The 20,707-nt window shown below is 40.2% G+C and overlaps 1 protein-coding gene across 1 annotated transcript in view; it reads right to left on the reverse strand.

The window, feature by feature from the left end:
• The window catches only part of HPSE2 (heparanase 2 (inactive)), a 533,452-nt gene that overhangs the window by 124,232 nt on the left and 388,513 nt on the right, over window positions 1-20,707 (reverse strand). Inside the window, exon 7 of the mRNA XM_059661921.1 lies at window positions 12,977-13,070. Within this exon, the coding sequence (XP_059517904.1) occupies window positions 12,977-13,070 (94 nt within the window). The remainder of the gene's footprint in view (window positions 1-12,976; window positions 13,071-20,707) is intronic.

Here is a 20,707-nt window from a genome sequence, read left to right on the forward strand (position 1 = left end):
GGCCCATGTAGACAAGGGAGTTTTGAGGCACCCACAGAACAGCTCACAAGTGACTAGTTGCTGATCAGAATCCTTGGGCTTGATTGGGGGCAGGGTGAAGGGAAATCTAGTTCTCTGCCCTCATATTTCGGGCTTGAAGGCCTCAGGGCTATTCGTGTGGCTATGCTGAAGGAAGTGAGGTGAGAAAGCAAGAAGAGGTTAGGAAAACAGCACCGGTTTTTAAAAAGTTTTATTTTCTCAACCACTTTGAAATGCTTTTTTAAAGGAAAAACAGTAAAAATAAAAAAATAACCATTTATGTGGCATAGTTTCAAACCTGGACTTCCTTTTCCTGTTTCTCAAAAACTGTGACCTAAGTCTTTTTTAAAAAATGACTCCTGAGAGCCTGGTCTCAGCCACTGACTGTGCAAGAGATGGTAGCCTTGTAGCAGCAGACATGTTGTTTATGGTTATCCAAACCCAACACCTTCCTTAATGAGAAAGGAAGCAATAAAACAGGAGCAGTGGACAGGCCAGCTGGCTAATCAGCCCTGGCAGGAGGCCCACCCTCCAAAAGAAGCTGGAGTCCATTAATTCCAGCCTCTCATCTACTCAGACATCAACCTTCCCCAGGACATCAGGAAGAGCAGTAGCCCTTTAAGAAACCAGAACTTACCTCCTGTATCATCGGTTCAAAGCTTCAGGAAGCTTCCTAAACCTTGCCTATGCACAGAGCTCCCCTTGGGGGTGCCTCTGCCTCTTTGTTCCATATTATATTTACAAGAGATTCTGGTTAGAGTTCAGTAATGTTCCGATGTTTCTTTATATTCTTCTTGTGTATTTTTTACTTTAAGCTACCTCCTATTAGAAGAGGAGGGGATCATTCCATTCTGTCCTCTCCTTCCTCACTGCCCTGTTCTGAGTGCTAGATCTTACCATTTCTTCCTCAGTCCTCCTGACAAGTCCACCTCCACACTGCTGTGTGTGATCACAGAGGTCTGTGTAATTACTTAGGAGACGTACTAAAAGTAACTTGTTTGCAATGAATTTGAGAGCAGTGACGTGGGGAATGATTTACCAAAAAAAAAAAAAAAAAAAAAAGGATTCTAAGTTGTCACAGTAACATTCTTTTCATTTACCAGAATTATGAAATAATTCCTTAACTGGGAGAAATAACTACAGAGCCATTAACTGCACACAACCCATGGTCTATTGTATGTATTTGTCCATGGGAGTATGTTAGACATAGTGAAATAACAGTGAGAACCACTGAAATCTGATGCCAACTGCTTTAATTAACTTGGTATCTAAGATACTTCATAAATCCCTTAGTGACCTCTTCTGCCCTCCCTCACCACACCACCTCTGGTTTACTACACAAAATGGACTCACCATTTCCAACTACACAATCTTATTTTAGGTGTTCACTGATCACCTTCTCCCCATATCCATTCCTCACCCAGATTATCTGATTTTTTTTCGTGGGTTAATTCATGTTATCTCCTGTGTGAAACTTTATTCAAACCTTCAGAAAGTTACTTTTCTCCTTTGGGCCCCAAAGTTCTTTGAACCTGTCTCTGATCTTGACCTAATTATACTGAGTTATAATTTTCTGTTTGCCTATTTGTTTTCCTTCCTATACTACAAACATTTTTTCCTTTTTTGCATACCCTATAGAACATTTGTTAAATACTTGTGAAATAAATGAGATAATGAAATCACTTGAGATAGTATTTTGCTGATGAAAAGGCCAAATTTCAAAACCATAACAGCTAATATCAAATACTTACAGTTGCAGTTTAGGACTCTGTCCACTTTCTAGTTGAATTTTCCTGTTTGAGGAGACCTAGAGGCTTCTACTGACTAAACTGCTTCCATATTTAATATGTCCTTAAGTTAGACAAGCCGAGCTATTCTGAGCTCAGCCATTCTCAACACATTCTCTTGATTTATTTCTTCTATCTAATGCACTTTCTGTCAGTTTCATTAATTTTTTTCTGTATAATTTCTTTTTATCATCTCCCTGTTCCGGAGTGCTACATTTTGCCCATTTTCTTTTGGTAGTAGATCAATTTTTAATTTGTGGCTTCTGCGTCATTTTTAGGATTTAAAATTGCAGTCTCTGCTCTTATTATCTCAAACCACAGAAAAGCAATTGAATGTAATTGCAAAAAAAACATAAAATTAAAATAAGACATACACAGAAAATATAAAGTCACCAGGGAGGCAAGGAAATTATGAGCATATGCAAAACAATAAAGAAGAAAGGTCACAGAATCCCAAAGCCATGACTTGTTTAAGGGTAAATTCTGACGGAGGAAGAGACGAGGCAGCAGCTACTTCCATATAAAGCAATCTTCCTTCCTTCCCCAGTCCTTTTCTGTCCTTCCCTCAGTCTTTCTGAACAGTCTATCCACAGACAAGTGACAGGTTTCACCGGCCTCACAGGTAATTTCCTCTCGCTGAGGACATCTCCCCACTTCCATGTGTAAACATTGGTAAGTCACTCCAAGTTGCCTCTCCCTTCTGAAGGAGCTTCTTGCCCAAACAGCAATTTGTTCCCAGGGCCATTCCTCCAATGTCCATGGGCAACATAAGCTCCACATTGTCATGCCTTGCACATACAGGACCAAAAGCCTGTGCACATGAAACATAAATGAAGTCGAGTGAATGAATGCAAACAACTCCCTGAAAGGCCTTGTCATCTTCCACTAATTTTGCGGTAACATTAGATATTATCTAATATTGTGGTCCCAACTCTCATTCAGTCCTGATTTCTAAGAGATGAACCCCAAGTTATATTAACTGATTTGGGGATTAAATTAATGTTCTTTCACCAGGAACATTCAATATTCTTCTTTTATAAAAAATATATTTTTATTGACTTCATAGAGGAAGAGAGAGGGAAAGATAGATAGAAACAACAATGATGATAGAAAATCATTGATCTGCTGCCTCCTGCATGCCCCCCCGCCTCCACTGGGGATTGAGCCCACAACCCAGGCATGTGCCCTGACCGGGAATCAAACCTTCACCTCCTGGTTCATAGGTTGATGCTCAACCGCTGAGCCATGCTGGCCGAGCCAGTATTCTTCTTTAAAAGCCTTCTTAATCCTGGGTAGTTAGGAAAACAAATATTATATGGGTTATGAAATAATGGTTAATAAGTATAGGCGATGCAGATAGTGTTTTGGATAGTAGTGTGAGCTCTGGAGTTAGATGGGCCTGGGTATGAATTCTAATTTTACTACTTAACAAGTGTGACCTTGAGCAAATCACTGGTTTCTTTAGTGGGCTAGTTTATATGATGCACTTAATAAGTGGCATTTGTAACCTAAAAAGTAATACAATTATACTGCTGGAAGTTAATGATGCATATTTCACACTTTAATGATTTTGGAATCAAAACGTTTTTCATGATCAATATCAAAAGAAACTTGTCAGCTGTTTACTCTCTCTTCCATCTGTTATTATATTGATGGTATCCTATCTAATAATAGACAAACATGGTAATTGACCATACCTTCGCTACACCTCCCATTGGCTAATCAGTGCAATATGCAAATTAACTGCTAACAAAGATGGTGGCTAATTTGCATACTGCAGGCAGGGCAGGACAGCATGAGTGCGAGCTGCCATCCAGGCCCCTGTGTGCGACCCCAGAAGCCGCCTGCCTGCCGCCCGTGATCAGATCTGATCCCAGGCCGCAGGCTGGCCCCAGAAGCCCCAGAAGCCACCTGATATGGCAGTAACTCTATCAGCAAGCACTCTGAAAGTCAGTGGCATAAATGCCAATTAAAAGAAAGATTATGAGGGTGAATCAAAAACAAAACCCACTTTAAATATAAAGACACATATAGATTAAAAGTAAATGAATTAAGCTACAGCCTGTTTTGCTCAGTGGATAGAGCATTAGCCCATGGACTGAAGGGTCCTAGGTTCAATTCCAGTCAAGGGCATGCACCTCAGTTGCTGGCTTGATCCCCAGTCCCTATCAGAGCATGTGCAGGAGGCAACCAATCAATGTGTCTCTCCCTTTCCCTTCACTCTCTCTAAAATTCCATGGAAAAATATCCTTGGGTGGAGATTAACAAAAATAAAGTAAATGGATTAAGTAACATTAAAGAGATTATAAAAAAATATATTCAAAATTTTGTTAGTTGTATAATGGTTATGTTTAAATTATTAACACCTAAGAAATTGGGTGAAGGGTACATATAATATGCTGTAGTATTTTATAGTTTTTTTTACATGTATGAGATTATTTCAAATTAAAATATTAAAAAATCAAAAATTAATAAAATACTAATTGAAATGTATCTGCATTACATGAAAAATCTCCTAATTGCTTCTAGCATAATTTATTAAATTGTGCTAAAATTTACAAGGGTTCCATTAAAAGATATCTTAATTCTAAATGATATAATAGAAAATATATAATAGTGCAGTTATAAGCACTTATCTGAAAATAAAAATTTAAAGAAGTGAATTTAAAGAAGGGATTAGCCAAAGAAAATATATGCACAACCCATGGACACAGACAACAGTATGGTGATGGCCAGAGAGAAGTGGGGGGCAAGAGCTGGGTAGAAGGGGCAAAAGTGGGGAAATAGGGACATCCTATATAATAATAATAATCCTATATAATAAAAGGCTAATATGCAAATTGACTGAATGGCAGAATGACTGGTTGCTATGATGCGCACTGGCCACCAGGGGGCAGATGCTCAATGCAGGAGCTGCCCCCTGGTGGTCAGTGCACTTCCATATGGGAAGTGCCACTCAGCCAGAGCTGGCTCATGGCTGGCCAGCGCAGTGGTGGTGGCAGGAGCCTCTCCCACCTCCGTGGCAGCACTAAGAATGTCCAACTAACGGTTTAGACCTGATCCCTTGGGGGCCTAAGCCTTTAGTCGGACATCCCCCGAGGGCTCCCTGGCTGCCAGAAGGATGTCTGACTGCAAGCTTAGGCCTGATCCCCCAGGAAGTGGGCCTAAGTCGACAGGTGGACATCCCCCAAGGGGTCCTGGACTGCAATTGCACGCAGGCCAGGCTGAGGGCACCCCCAGTGCATAAATTTTTGTGCACCGGGCCTCTAGTATTTAATAATTGTGTTTAATAATCAAGAAAATATGGCTAATGGAATGAAAATGTCCTCAACTTTGGAGCTCTTTTGTGGTAAACATACCTTTCCAGCCAGAGTCCCTGATTTATCATTAGTATCCATATATATAAAGAGCCAGGGGCCATCACATCTGAAACAACTGAACGGACAACTGAACAGGCTGAGTGGGGCAACCAGGCCGGCAGGGGGGTTAGTGAGGGATGACCAAACAACTGAACAGCAGGCTGTGTGGGGTGACCAGGCTGGCAGGGGGGTTAGTGAGGGACAACTAAATGACTGAGCAGCAGGCTGCATGGAGTGACCAGGTTGGCAGGGGTGTTAGTGAGGGATGACCGAACGACTGAGCATCAGGCTGTTTGGGGCGACCAGGCCGGCAGGGGGGGCAGTGAGGGGTAACCAGGCGAGCAGGGTGGGGGGCAGTTGGGGACTACCAGGCTGGCATGGGGGCCGTGAGGGGCGACCAGGCCAGTGGGGAGGGGGCAGTTGGGGGCGACCAGGCCGGCAGAGGGAGCTGTTGGAGGCAACCAGGCCAGCAGGGGGGGCAGTAAGGGGCCAGCATGCTGGGGGGGGGCAGTTAGGGTGACCAGGCCGGCATGGGGGGGGCAGTTGGGGGCGACCAGATTGGCGGTGGGGCAGTTGGGGGTGACCAGGCTGGCAGGGGGGACAGTTAGGGGCAATCAGGCAGGCAGGCAGGCATATGAGCAGTTAGGAACCAGGGGTCCTGGACTGTGAGAGGGATGTGCAGGATTGGGCCTAAACCAGCAGTCGGACATCACCCGAGGGGTTTCAGATTGGAAAGGGTACAGACTGGGCTGAGGGGACCCCCCACACTCCCGTGCATGAATTTCGTGCACTGGGCCTCTAGTCTAACATATGAAAGAGCAGAGCCAAAGTTTCCCTTGTTTCATATTCTCCCATTTGCAGATGCACAGCCAAGAGGAGTCACAGAGGCTAATTTACTGGGAAGCTCATGAAGTTTCAACTTTCAGCTCTCCACTTTCACAGCTCTCTACTAACATCCTAGGCAGGCCCTAGGAATGTGTTCACTTGTCAGATATACTTCTAAAATGTGCAAATTTGTTTGTTTCTTTTTCTAAAAGATGTCCCCAGTATATAAGCTCTGGCCATATGAAAATCAGAATCACCCAGGAATATCACCTAAGGTATTAAAGTGACATACAAACAAAATACACAATTTGTATTTAGGATCCTCTGCCTCTCCTGAGTACTTCTTTAGCCTGTTTCTCTTCTCCTCAACCAAAACCTACTCTTGGGAAAGGGCCTTCTATTTGATACTACAGGCCCAGTGCACAAAATTCTTGTATGGGTAGGGTCCCTAGGCCTGGCCGACCACCAGGGCTGATCCAGACCTTCCAGCTGCCAGCCAGGGCCTTCCTTCCCCTGGCTGCCAGCTGCTGGCCAGGGCTTTCCTTCGTTTCATGCCACCCCCTGGTGGTCAGCACACATCATAGCAAGCGATTGCACTCCCCGTAGAACTCCCAAGGGGACACTTTGCATATTAGGCATATATATATAGACTAGAGGCCCAGTGCAAGAATTTGTACATGGGTAGGGTCTCTCGGCCTGGCCAGCGATTGGGCCGATTGGGGCCATCTGGCCTGGGAGAGGGACCATGGGAGGTTGGCCAGCCATGGGAGGTTGGCTATTGAGCATCTGCCCCCTGGTCGTCAGTGTGCATCATAGCAATCGGTCAACCAGTCGTTCGGTAGCTTAGGCTTTTATATATATAGATTAGCACCATAGTAGGTCTTTAAATCTATGTAGTTTACCTCTTCTTGGGTTATTTACATTTTATATCCTCATTGTACTATAGAATGAAAAATTATTTTTCTAAAATGAAATATCCAGCATTAGCAAACAGAGTGCAATGTTACTTTGAGCTGTAAAGAGATCTTTGCTTCACTCCTACACACATATTAAAAGACAATCTCCTGAAGAAGACAGAGCCCATTTATGGCTGCCTAAATCTATTTCTATATATTTGACACTATGCTACAAAGTCAGTAGTAGATTATATTCTTCCATTATTAGATCCAAATGTGAATGAGACAAAGACATTACTTCTGTTACACTTCTTCCATTATTTGATTCTGCTCATTCACCTTCCCCTCTCTGCTTGCCTTCCTCCCTCTAACATTTATTGAGCACTTGCTGAGTGAGATACACTAGGGTAGGAACTGAAACATTGAAATAAGCATTCAACATTATTAAATGAATGAGTGAATTAATGAATGAATCAACCCAATACTGATTTTTGTGGTGATACTACTGTTCTTGCCCTATATCTTTTCATTTTGCAGTTTGCTCATTAGAGAAGGTTAACAATATCATTGTCCTCATTTTTCCTTGTGGGTTCAGTTATTTTATGATCCTGAAGAATAACTATTATTATTTTACCTTGTCCCCCTTGATATACAACAGGCTCAAATAAATAGGTAAATCAGAAGATTGGTTGAGAACAAAGTTTCTTTTTTGATCTATTAATTACTTTAAAAGAATTAAATATTCTTCTGCCTTACCTACTTCCATGATCCTGCAACTAAGATATATTGGCAAAAGTGGCACAATGTTATTGCATTTACTGAGACTTCAATGGAGTTAATCTTTATTAAATAGAATAAGCAACCATAAGCATTGATGATATTAACAAAAGAATGATCATAGTTATATTATGAACCATATAAACCATTCCTTCTACCACATATATCTATAATCAGGAGTCCTCTGATCATGCCTTAAGACAAACTGTATAAATATGAAGTTGTCTATACTTTAGGTGTTAGCCTAAATGTTACTCCCCCTAGAAGGACTTCTTATATTTCTCTTCCCTTTGAAAGTAGATATTTCCCTCTATGGGCACCCATAGCACCTGTTATGTCCCTATATAGGACATATCACACATTATTGTTGCTTGCTTCATTAACTATTTTTCCACTAGACCATAAGGTCTATGAAGACAACCACCACATCAGTCTTATTTACCATTTTATCCTCAGGGGTCTGAAAAATACTAAGAATATTATAACCAACTGATAAGTGAAGGAAGAAAGGGGAGGAAAGAGGGAGGGAGGGAGGGAGGGACGGAGGGAGGGAGGGAGGGAGGGAAGGAGAGAGGGAGGCAGGAGGGAAGGAAGGAAGGAAGGAAGGAAGGAAGGAAGGAAGGAAGGAAGGAAGGAAGGAAGGAAGGAAGGAAGGAAGGGACTATTAGGGAAGCCAATTGTTTAGTTTATTTAGTATTTTAAATGCAATCATATGGATAGACTTTTGGAAATACTTCCCTTATGACTGGGATTTCACCAACTCCTTCCTGTGCTTATTGAATTGCTGAAAATAATATCAAAAAGTATTATTTCCTCCTCTGATTCCTCTAGGAGATGACACAAATCATTGAGTCCAAATGACTTAAGCCAAAGTGGTTCTTCTTGGTTCTTATATCATTGTTTTGGAGTCAGCCCAGTTATCTACATTATACCATCTGTACTATATCCTAAACATCTCTCACTTTCCCATCTGACTCTTGCCTGTATTGTTAGATTCTCAACCCTTTTCCCTTGACTCATCTCCCAAAGTACAGATAGATGATTATCCTCATTCTAATGGAAGGGAGAGAGAGAGTGGGGATCATCCAAAGAAGTTGGTGTCCAAACACTGTCTCTGTTTAGCTTTCAAAAGCATCATACAGATGTTCATATCACAACAATTCACCCACTGCTCAGAAAACTGACAATTCTTATAAATGATGTCTAAATTTGGAAACCACAGCTGTTTTCAGCAATTGAGTTACTGTCTTTCAGGTGCCAAAAATATCACCTATCATATTTTCCAGGGTTCAAAGAAAGAGGAAAGAGGGGAAAAAGCAAAACAAAAAACAAGCTGAGGATAAAGGTAGCATGAAGCTTCTCCAGTTACATAAATTATTAAAAGTAATTGCAGTAACTAAAACCACAGTAGTAATAGCATTAAGAACTAGCTTTCAATAGCAATTAACAGAACAGGACTTCACATGACCTTCCTAACCTTCCTGAGAGGGAAGGAAGATAGTGCTCTTAAAGAAACAGAATCAGAGAAATTAAGTTAACATCCCGAAGTCACACATCTAAGCCTAACCTCCAACCCAAGCCACCAGACTTCAAATCCTGTATCCTATCTCTTATTCAAACAGCTTCACCACTGATCTACCTAACCAATTCCACTTTGTGTTTTAGTCAGAAATATGCCCTTTTCTATGACTGTGGGCCTGGGGCTATCAGCATGGGGGGAGGTGTTAATAGGACTTCTCTGAAGTTCCCAAAGTACAGAAAAAAACACACAAAGATATCATTTATAGCTTTTGGGTGAGGGCTTCAGGTATATACATATTAAAATCCTACTTGGCTCATCTCTGAACTGGTTTTGGGGCTTACAAGAAAGAAGTTGGCCACTCTGCCCCAGTCTTCACTTTGAACTCTAACTTCCCATAACCCTTCCTACCCAACGGGAGAATTCAGGAACTGAAAAGCAACATTTCAACTGGCAAAGCTTGGTGACTCTTCTCTGATCTTCTCCCAGCTCTCATCTCCCCAGGGCAGGGCAGGCCAGTATCTAGCACATCCTGGGCTATGCTGAGAGAGACTCATCCTGAAGGCCCTGACATTGGAGCCAATGAAGAGTCTGTCCTATGCGTCAAGTCTCAGAGAATCTGCAATCCAGTCGCACACCCAGCAGATACCCACTTAAGACAAAATCTACAGGAGTTTTGTAAGAGAGAGTTGGAAGAAGAAAACTAATGAGGGAAATGACTGAAGGCTACTAAATGAAACAGGGAGGATGGAACTTTGGCTGACAGTATTTTCAAAAAATAACTGCAAAAACATTTCTGGTCCTAGATGCTCTTCCAGAATCTTGCCACTCCCCCATCAAGAGGAGTTTATTTCCTTTGCCCTTGAATTTCCATTAGTCTTGGTGACTTCTCAGGGTAGATTAGGAAAGGTGATGCCATTTCCACCTGGCTCTCTCTTGGGCATCTATTGGACTTTAGAACCTTGGGAGAAAGCCCAGGCTACATCAAGAGTTCATATGAAGGTATTCCTGTTATGAGTCCCACAAAGGTGCTGGTCAGTAGCTGGCATCAACTAACTGTCACACTCAGGAGTCAACAAGCCCTTCTGATACTTCTTGTTGAGAGCCTTTGAGTCATCCAGTGGAAGCTTCAGGCATCATGCAGCAAAGACAAGCCATCTCTTCTGTATGTAGGTCATTTCTCTTAGAGCAGCGGTTCTCAACCTGTGGGTTGCGACCCCTTTGGAGTCGAATGACCCTTTCACAGGGGTCGCCTAAGACCACCCTGTATATCAGATATTTACATTATGATTCATAACAGTAGCAAAATTACAGTTATGAAGTAGCAATGAAAATAATTTTATGGTTGGGGGTCACAATATGAGGAACTGTATTTAAAGGGCCAGAAGGTTGAGAACCACTGTCTTAGAGGCTCCACTATTTCTCTCTGACACTGTACTTTGCCCTCCCCATCCAAGTCCATCAGACATGTTTTCAAAGGTCTGAATCTCAAATGAGCAGTTTGAGCCTTTTTCCTTAAGTTTCTCTGGCCTTGCCTCCACAAATCAGGAGGTGAGCTTAGCTTATTAATTTCAGTCTTTGAATATTCAATGATGGTTAAGGAGTATGCAGTGGTGGAGAGTAATGGGTTGTGAGGAGAAAGGAAAGAACCTAATCCCAACACCTTTGTCTTATAGCTCTGACTTAGAGCTTTTTGTTCTACTTTAAAAATTATATGGGCACAGCTAAAACCTTCACAGTCAATACCATGATACCAATGAATCATTTTACTTCCACTGTGATCAGGTCAAAACCAAAAAGTAAAAAATACAGGGAGTTATCTATCTTGTACACTACTGTAATACAAACACTTGGAATAGTGCCTGGAACACAGTAAGCACTCAATAAATATCTACTGAATGGAAGACTAGATAAATAAATAAATAAATAAGATAAAATTTCCCCCCTCCACATAAGCACAATATGCTTAGAAAACTGTAGTGTTCAATAGGTTGACATTGTACTATCAGCTGGGTTGTTATGTTCAAAGCTCCAGGGGTCAGATTCATGTGGGGCTTTCCATTTATATTTTGACTTGAGCTAAGACAAATGTTGTTGGTGGAAATTAGGCTCTTCCACAGGATTGCAAGGAAAGCATTCCAAGGATCTATGCACCAGAGATTGTGGTGTGGCAAAGTTTATTTGTGATGCAGGTTCTCTTCTTGGGTTTCCAATATCCCATCTCCCACCATCCCACCATGGAAAAAATCCAAGCAAAAGCCAGAGGAACAAAGGTCAGAGGAGGTCATGACTATCTATATGAAAGGTGAGGGGGTTTAAACCACATGACCTGTGATATGCTAGGGGAGGAAAGGTTACCCTGGGGGGTGAAATCCTTAAAAAAAAAAAAGAATAGGTTGAAATTGTACCTATTAAGTAATATGTTTCTAAACTTGCTTAAAGTAAGTATTAAACCTTAGAAGTGTGAATTCCTCAAGGGTAGACACCATGCCTTATTCCATTTTATATTCCAGCACCTGGTATTTTGCCTGGTACTTGCTAAGTGCTCAGCAAATGTTAAATATTTCAATATTAAAAACTAAATGAATGTCAAACACTGACAGAGATATTTCAAGTCATTTATTTCTCCTAGGCTTTGCCTAGTAGAAAGCAGTGACAGATAAGTGCTGGCCAATGCACCTGATCCTGAGACAGATCAGACTTGGGTGCAAAAGTGCAGAAGTCCTGAGGCTTCCCAGTCTTTGATAACAAGGAGACTCAAAATGATATTTGTAATTCTACGTATGACATTAGTATGAATGCAAAAAAGGGTACAGACTTCCACTTTAGTGAATCAAAAGTACTTTTCTATAATTGTTCTACATGGGATTTTATTCCACAGCTAATTTTATACACGAACCATTTCATTCACTTGTACATTCACTTATTTATTCATCCCATATTAATGGGGGCCTATCTGTTGCTATTATTCTGCAAAGATTTGTTTAATCTGATCAATGGATAGTTAAGTGTTCAAAAGGTCCCCATTCCCTGGAAAAGGACCCGACTAGGCAACAAAAGATGTGAAATCACCATTTTGTAGAGACAGATGGAAATTGTAGACATAAGATCTCCATGGTTCAGAATTAACTAATCCAGTTTATTTCAAAATGTGATCTGCATTGGGTAAAATCACTTAATGGAAAACTATTAAATATAGAGATGTCTGGGATCCACTCCACACATACTAGGTCAGAATAACTTCCTGAGCAAGCTCTGGTGATTTAACTGTACTCAAGTTTGAGAACTATTGACCAAAGGTGTCTTGTTAATAGGACCTACATGCAATTACTGAATATAATATGGCTTTCCTCACATCTCTACAAAAGTAAGATGTTACTTGGCTGGTTTTAAGACATTTAGAAATAGTGTAAATATGGCTCAAAACTGCCAGTTCCCCAGATCAAAATTTCACTTAATAAATGTAATCATCCTCTTCTTTACCTAACCCCAAATAAACCCCTGCATTTAAAAAAGAAAATAAAGTAAAACTATCCTTAAGAAACTCACAATTTAGAAGCAAACTACTACAAAATATTTGTTATTGAACCTTGGTATATCACATTCAAACCCTTCTCCATTTGAAACACAATAAACATTCGTCAACTCTGAGGGGGAGCTCTGGACCATGCAAACCCGGACTAACTGTTTTTCTACTCTGTTCCCACAGTGCTGCCATTCAGCTGGGCCCCATTGACCTTTTCCTTGCCTCATCCCCAAACTGATTCCTCTTCTTCCCAGGGGACTTTTACTCACTTTCTGAATTTTCCTAATCTGGTCAGAGAGTGTATCTAACAGGCGAGTTTTCAGGAAGTCCATCACCTTGACAACTCGGCCATCAATGTAGCAACTGGAATAAAAATAAAATAAGAATCAGATAAAATCTTGAGCAGAAGACTACATACACTTCTCTAGTCAGAGGTGTCTGTTGCCTGAAGAACCCATCCAGGGTTCACTTGGGTTCTTAGATCCTAAAAAAGTTTGATCCTGGGTACTTTTCAAATAAATAATACATTTTTTACTTTTTCTTCTTTTTAGACTGTATTAAATTCATTGGGGTGTCATTGGTTAATACAATTTTATAGGCTTTGAGTGTACAATTCTATAATATATCATCTGTATATTGCATTGTGTATTTACCACCCAAAGTCTAGTCTCCTTTCATCTCCATTTGTGGGCTAATATTGTGATTTTTTTCAACCTTTGTCACAAGAAAATTCATTGCTTACTCTATAGAAATAGACAGGAATCCATAAAATAATGGAGAATGGAGAAATGGAGAAAAGGGTAATGGAGAAAGGGTTACATTCCCCCCACGAGGAAATGTAATTTGACACTCATTCCATATCACCCCTACCCATACCTTAAAGTAATAAAAGTATGTGAGGTTTGAAAGAATACTCAAACATTTTTATAGGTTTCCACACTTATAAATAAGAAAACAAACACCAACCACAATAATGTGATTTAGTGTAGTGAGTGTCTTCAAGGTTTCATCTCCAGTTCACCTCCCTGGGCAAAATTTCTTGTGGTCAACCTTCTCTTACTATCTTCAAAGTAAATGAATAGTGAATGAATGAATAAACAAACAAATAAATGAGTCAGATAGATTAAAGTTCAGGAGCCCTCTCTTAAAATAGTGAGAAGGCACTCATGGGTGTGTCCAGGTTTTGTCAGGTAGCTTCAGTGAAACATCAAGTTGTGCTGATACTACACTGTGAACATTTGACTCCAACAGTTGCATCCAGCTTTGTGAGTACACTCTTTGTGAATTCTTATTCAAAGTCGAAGCTGAGACTGGCCCAGGATTAAGTGACTTTCATTATTTCAAACCTCCCCACCCCTCTCTTTGCAAAATTCCAAATTAAATCCATTTAAATCAATGCTTATGACTCTTGGGTGCCTTTTCCAACCCACTCAGGTCTTCTTGGCTGATGGCTAATGATAGACTATTTCATTTTAAATGAGACATCAACCTATCAGTACATATTATTGAACTATGTGAAAATTCTTTTTTAATTATAAATTCCCATACCAATGTATGATGTAGTAGAATGGTTAATTCTTTCTTTAATTATAAAGCAGGTGCTCTGGTTGAAGTGAAGGTGGGAGATGAACTCCACCCATTCAGCCCCCCTCACTACCTCAGACATTTCCACAGAATTCCAACATTGGTATGTTGGAAAGAGTATGAGTTTGGGAGCCAGAGATATCCGAGTTCAGATTCCAAATCAGGTATTTCCTATCTAAGTGATCTTGCACAAGACAGTTGGCCTCTATCAGCCTTAATTTTCTTATTCTTAAAAGAGAGGGAACACATCTACTTCTCAGTATTAACTGAAAATTAAGTACATAAACTTATAGTGTCTGCACATAGTAGGAACTCAACAACTCCTAGGTTTTTGTGTTTTTTTTTTCTTCTAATTTCTCTAATTTTCAGCTCACAAAGATGGGGTCATAAACAATATGGGACTGATTAAATTAATGTGAGTATAGAATTCTAAAAGTAGAATTGTATCATCGGGTACATGCTTTTGAAAATTTTTGTGGTTACTTATTTTAGGGAATAAAATAAAAACAATGACATGACCTTTCACCTCATTCCTGGTACAGATGCTCAAGTCCAATAAACATTTATAATGTGCAACACAGAGTGCTAGGCATGTCCATTACCTCCTATTAGTACTTCACTATTACCATCCCTGATTTTTTTAAAAAGCTATGATTACACAGCATATGACATGAAAGCCAGGCATATTAAAACATAGTGTTAAAATTAAAAATAATTCATGCAATTTTAATCTAACACATACTGAAGAACATGAATAGTTGTTGCTATTTTACATGATGACTAGGTATATGATAAAAATGCACTGTAATAAATGTTCTTTTATGTTTTAATCAAATATATTATAGTTTCCTCTTTTCTCTTTGTTAGCTCCAGTATCTATTTTAAACATCAAAGTTTATAAATGTTGCTGGCAACACATACAATTAAATACTTGCTGAGATAAAAAAAATGCCAGATGTACTTTTTCAATGTACACCCTCCTATCCCACACAACCCATGGTCCAGTCCAGCGTTGAGGGGCTCTTCACTCTTCCCCTCCTTCCTTTTGTTTCCTTTCTCAAGTACACAGAACTTGGAGTTAGAAAACCTTAGTTCAATCCCAGCTTATTACTTACATGATTATTGTGTTTCCCCTTCTTTAAAATTGTTTTAACAAGAAACTATAGTACTTTTACAGGGCTACTGTATCCATCAAATCAGAAATCAAAATGCTGGGCACAGAATCTAGCACATAAAAGGAACTCAATATGCAAATCTAGCCTCCATGTTACTTAAGGGCCAAGGTGGCAGTAAGCTAGACTGTAACACCATGGGATGGGGTGAGCAGGGGAGCATCTGTCTGGGGAAGGAGAGCATGTTCATTCACTGTAGGATTTGGAATGGGGGAAGTATGAAAACTATGGAGCTTGAAAAGACCTTTATGGTCATGTGGTCTGAAGTGTGATAGCTTGCTACATCATCGCTGAAAAGTGATTATGTAGGACAGGGAACCCACTTTCATATACTATGAGTACTGTTCCACCATACTACAGCTTGAATCCATGAAAGGCTCTTCTAACATGGGTCTAAAATATGCTTCCTGTTATTGTTCACTCAATAGCTATTTTCTTAGACCCAAGAAATAGTCCAATTCCTCCTTCATTTAACATGTAGGGGGAGAATGCCCATAAAAACTTTGACTTAAACTTTTTAGAGCCTGTTGTTGGCCCCACATTTAACCTAACAAGCTGGATTCAATCATTCTGGGTTGATCTCAGGCTTTTCTGGGGCTGTGAATTATATTGGAGCAGGGGAGAGCTCCAAGCAGGAAATGCGTGTGACAAGGTTATCTTATCTCAACAGTGCAGGTAAGAAGGGATTTGGGTCTAAGTAAGGGAGTTCACGGAAAGATGTAAAAGTGAGAGCCTGTAAAGGAAGAACTAATAAAATAAAACTTCTGTGGAGTGTAAGAAAAAGAGGAAGGGAGCCAGTGATGACCACGAGATTATGAGAGAGAATATTTTGGAGAATACTGCTGTCAAGGACATGCAGGCCAGTCAGACTAGGTTTTAGGTTTGTCAAAGGAGATGAAAAATGCTGTTTGAACTATCAAGGATGCAGAGAATGTCAAAGAGGGAATATGCAACAGGTAGTTGGGGAAATAAAGAGGAGGTACAGAGAAGAGTTATGACAGGTGATGACGACCTGGGTGTCTTTTTCAGTTTATAAGTAATAAATGGAGCCATGGATGTACGTGAACTCTTCAAGAGAATAAAATAAGTTAACAGAGATGTAAGTCACCCTCTAAAATGCTTCTCAAATATGACCCTGGACATTGACTCTACCTTTGACCCCGCTAAGAATCCCTTCCATCCCCAACCTGACCAACATGGTGTCTTTTTAATAACCTCAGTCTGAGTCAAATTCACATTTGGATGTCAGAGGAAGCCCCATAGTATGCTGAGAAGTTTCAGCAACTTTCATTTGCAACCTTAAACCCACATTTATGATGTACTGTGGAAACAGAAACTTTGGTCCCCCAGAATTTAATATCACTTTTAAGAGGGGATAATTTAACCATATATATGAATCTGATAAATACTTAAGCCCTTTTTTGGGAACACTTGAACATTTAGCTTGTTGTACTTAACCCCTTAGAAACTGCTAACAAAGCTTTCAATGTCAATAATCATTGGTTATTTAAAAATCCCTGCCTGTTATGGAGCTTTGGTTCACTGATAGTGGCTGCCTGTAGTAATGGGCCCAGGATATCATTTATATTTGGATATGAAGGAGGTGGGATAACCTGTGGTAACAATTTGGTAGAGTTAATTATTAAAAATGATGAAGATGGTGATTTCTCAATAAGACTAGGTAAAAGCAGAACTGAATTCCAACTGACTATCCAGTGACCTGGGGGCAACTCTCTCTGTTTTCTCTGCTTTTCTCACTATGATGATTAATATAACTCTTAACTACCAATCAGTCTCTCTACAAGAGTTAATTAATTTAGTAATGGCTACAAAGGTATCCGAAATCTAAATAAATCAGAGAGGAAAGGAAGAATAGAGGGAAGGAAAGAAGGGAGATAGAAATGAAATCCATCAAGTAGAGGTACTTTGACATCTTCTACATAAACCCTGGCACAATGGTTGGTTCTAGAAATATTAAGACTGATACTTTTAGGCAAGTCATACCCCTCCTACAAGACATCTTGAAATTTCAGCATCTCTTAGGTTCCCTCCACAGTGACTGAGCTGTTCAACTAAAGTTGAAGCCAAGAGAGACTGTACGGAAACAACCTCTCTGTGAAGTATTCCAAATTCAATGAGGTTGAAATCTTTCTGTGTGGACAAATAGTCTGTCTCGCTCAATACCAGCAACCATCACCCCTTCTTCTGCTGGCCTGTAATTAGCAGTTCACATCAAGCACACATCTGGGGAGGTAGCAAAGATGGCAGAATATACAAAGTAAATGGAACCACTTACCAACTCTCTTGCCCTCAGTTTTAAATTTTATTTCCAGTTTAATACCTTTCATCTTAAGTAAAGTTTGCCCTGTATTTGTTTATTGCAAAAGAAATAAGGTTCATTATAGACAAGTTCAAAAATACAAACAACATTAAAATATAATAATGAAAAATCACTGATAAGCCCAACACCTAGAGAGATCCATTGTTAATATTTTGCTGTATACCTTTCATAGCTTTTCATAGTGAACACATAAAATTTCCCATAATTAGTTATTAAAAAAAATTATTCCAGATGCCATCCTATGAGCATATAAACTTAAAACTGTCCCCAACTAGACTCCCAAGCCCATCTCTTTGGGATACTGACAGAAACATTAGAGACTCCGGCATCAAATCATCTTCCTCTTCCTCCAATTCCATTCTGTTCATTTAGGGAGCCTCTGCCAGAGGCAGGTCTCATCTCCTTTCTGTCTCTGCTAGCCAGGTTTTAACCCTGGTTCCCCTTCCCCCTTCCCCAGGACCCTAGATTCAGTCTTCAGCATTGTACTACAATTAGCCACTTATATCATTAGCCTCTTAAAAATTTAATGAGGAGAGTTCCTTGGCTCCAGTAGCAGCTGGTTTTGTTTACCTGGCTCTTTACTTTAAAAGGAAAAACCTTTGCCCCTTCCTATCTGACCCCTTCTTTTATTTCAGGTAATTGCATTAGTGCTGGCTTCTCAATGCTCAGGAATTTCCGGACCTATTTTGCCGCCTGCTGCTTTTCGGGAGGGGGGTCAGTCTGCTCCGAATTCTAACACCCAGCCTGCTGACTGGGCAGGTAATTCCATAAAACTGGGGCCTTCCCCATTGAAGGGGGGAAAGCTTGGATAATCATTAGAACCCTGTTGACCTATAAAACCTATTCTGACACTTGAAGCCAAACACTGGAGAGGCTGACTTGAGTCTCTCTAAAGCTTTATAAATTGTATTTGCCCCTCCTCCAAAGGCCCTCACTCTGGTTTCCTGCTGGGTACATTCTTCACACTTGCCATTAGGTTTTCTTTCTGAGGCTCCATTATTCTTGATCTTCTTTGCAATGGGTCAACCTTCCTCTCTTGTGTTCAGAACTACTGTGGGCAAGTAAAGCTTATATAAAATGAACACTGTTACAAAAAAAAAAAAAGATCATACAGAATATAGATGTTTCTTTGACTTTCTTAAACCAGTTCCTGTAAAATCCATACAGCTGATTAAAGGGTTGTGGTTCAAGAACTTCTAAGAGTTGGTACTCTGAAAGATGTTATCATTGAAAAATGGTGCAAGTAAAGGTCAGTGTTGTGGGCAATCTCACAGGCACATAATGGGTGCTCGAAAAAGACATTAAATGAGGCCCTGGCCAGGTAGCTAGCTCAGTTGGTTAGAGCATTGTCCTGATATACCATTGCTATGGGCTCAATCCTCAGTCAGGACACATACAAGAATCAACCAATGAATGCATAAGTAAGTGGAACAACAAATTGATGTTTCTCTCTCAAGTCAATAAGTTAAAAAAAAACACACACATTTAATGAAATCATGACTGCTTGTATAATCCAACCCATAATGAGCCAAAAGATTGGTCTTGAAGCTTAAGGGCTGTTCTAAGGGCCCCATTTTCTTGATCGTTCCTCTCTCCTAATGCCTTGCATACTTTTGGTCCTGAATCCAGGTCGTTCTTCCTCATGAGCCCTGTCAGTGGATGTGGAGACACTGTCTTTTGGCAGAGGCTCAAACAGCTGGCCCTTCCTTGACCCTTGCAGTGCTGAGGAGAGCTCTGCAGGAAGCACAGAAGGGCGGGGGTGGAAAAGTCATCTGCAGCTCCAGCCAGTGGAGTGGGCGCTGAGGGGGGCACCTCAGCGTAGTACCAGGTGATGGTACCTAAAGTGTGGGCAGGAGTGGATCCATGTGTTTTGGGGCTGAAACTTAAATAAATTGTGGGACCCTCTAAGAAAAGGGAATCAAAAGTACAAAACACAAAATTAGGTACAAAAGTAAATATTAATTTAGAATGATAAAGTAAATCACAACAAACTCCCAGAAACTTAAAGAATCAAGTTCCTCCAGTCCCCCCCGTCCCTCACACACACACCTTTTTTTAAAAAAAATATATAGTTTTTATTGATTTTAGAGAGGAACGGAGAGGGAGAGAGAGAAACATCAATGATCAAACATCATTAATCTGTTGCCTCTTGCACACCCCCACATTCGCCTCACACACACCTTTTTTTGTTTCTGAGAGCTCTTCTGGCAATTTACCAGAAACGCTTACAGAACAAGGCTTCCTGATACAAGCAGTTCCTTACCACCTAGCTAAAGTATCCAGGTTCCAAAATGAGGCAAATGTCCGAAAAATAAATCTACCCCTGTTAGTAATCTCAAGGGATACTTTCTGGTCTTATGATTCTCAGAAAAGGGCCAAAATATGAGTAAATACAGTCATCCTCCACATAATGACATTTTAGTCAATGATATGCATATACGATAGTAGTCACGTAAGATTACTAATGAGCTGAAAAATTCCTATCATTTAGTGACATCGTAGCAAGTTGTAACATTATAGCACATTATGGCACCTCACCTGTTTGTGGTGATGCTGGTATAAACTATCTTCTAAAAGTATAGCACATTATATACAGTATGTAATACTTAATGATAATAAATGACTGTTACTGATCTATGCATAATTCCAACATCTGTGTCATATCTGACTATGTTTCTGATGCTTGGTTTGTTAGTTAAAACTGTGTTTTTCCTTGCCTTTTAGTATACCTTGTCATTTTTTGTTGAAAGCCAACATGCTGAATTGGATAATAGAAACTACGATAAACAGACTTTACTGTGAGGATTTGGGCTGAGTTGGGTTATGTTGTATGTTTGTTGCAGTTATACGTACCAGAGGCTTCAAATTCCTCTAATGTACTTGTTTGTGAGTTATCTTTTGAC

This window comes from Myotis daubentonii, chromosome 13 (assembly GCF_963259705.1).
Source record: "Myotis daubentonii chromosome 13, mMyoDau2.1, whole genome shotgun sequence".
Classification (NCBI taxonomy): domain Eukaryota; kingdom Metazoa; phylum Chordata; class Mammalia; order Chiroptera; family Vespertilionidae; genus Myotis; species Myotis daubentonii.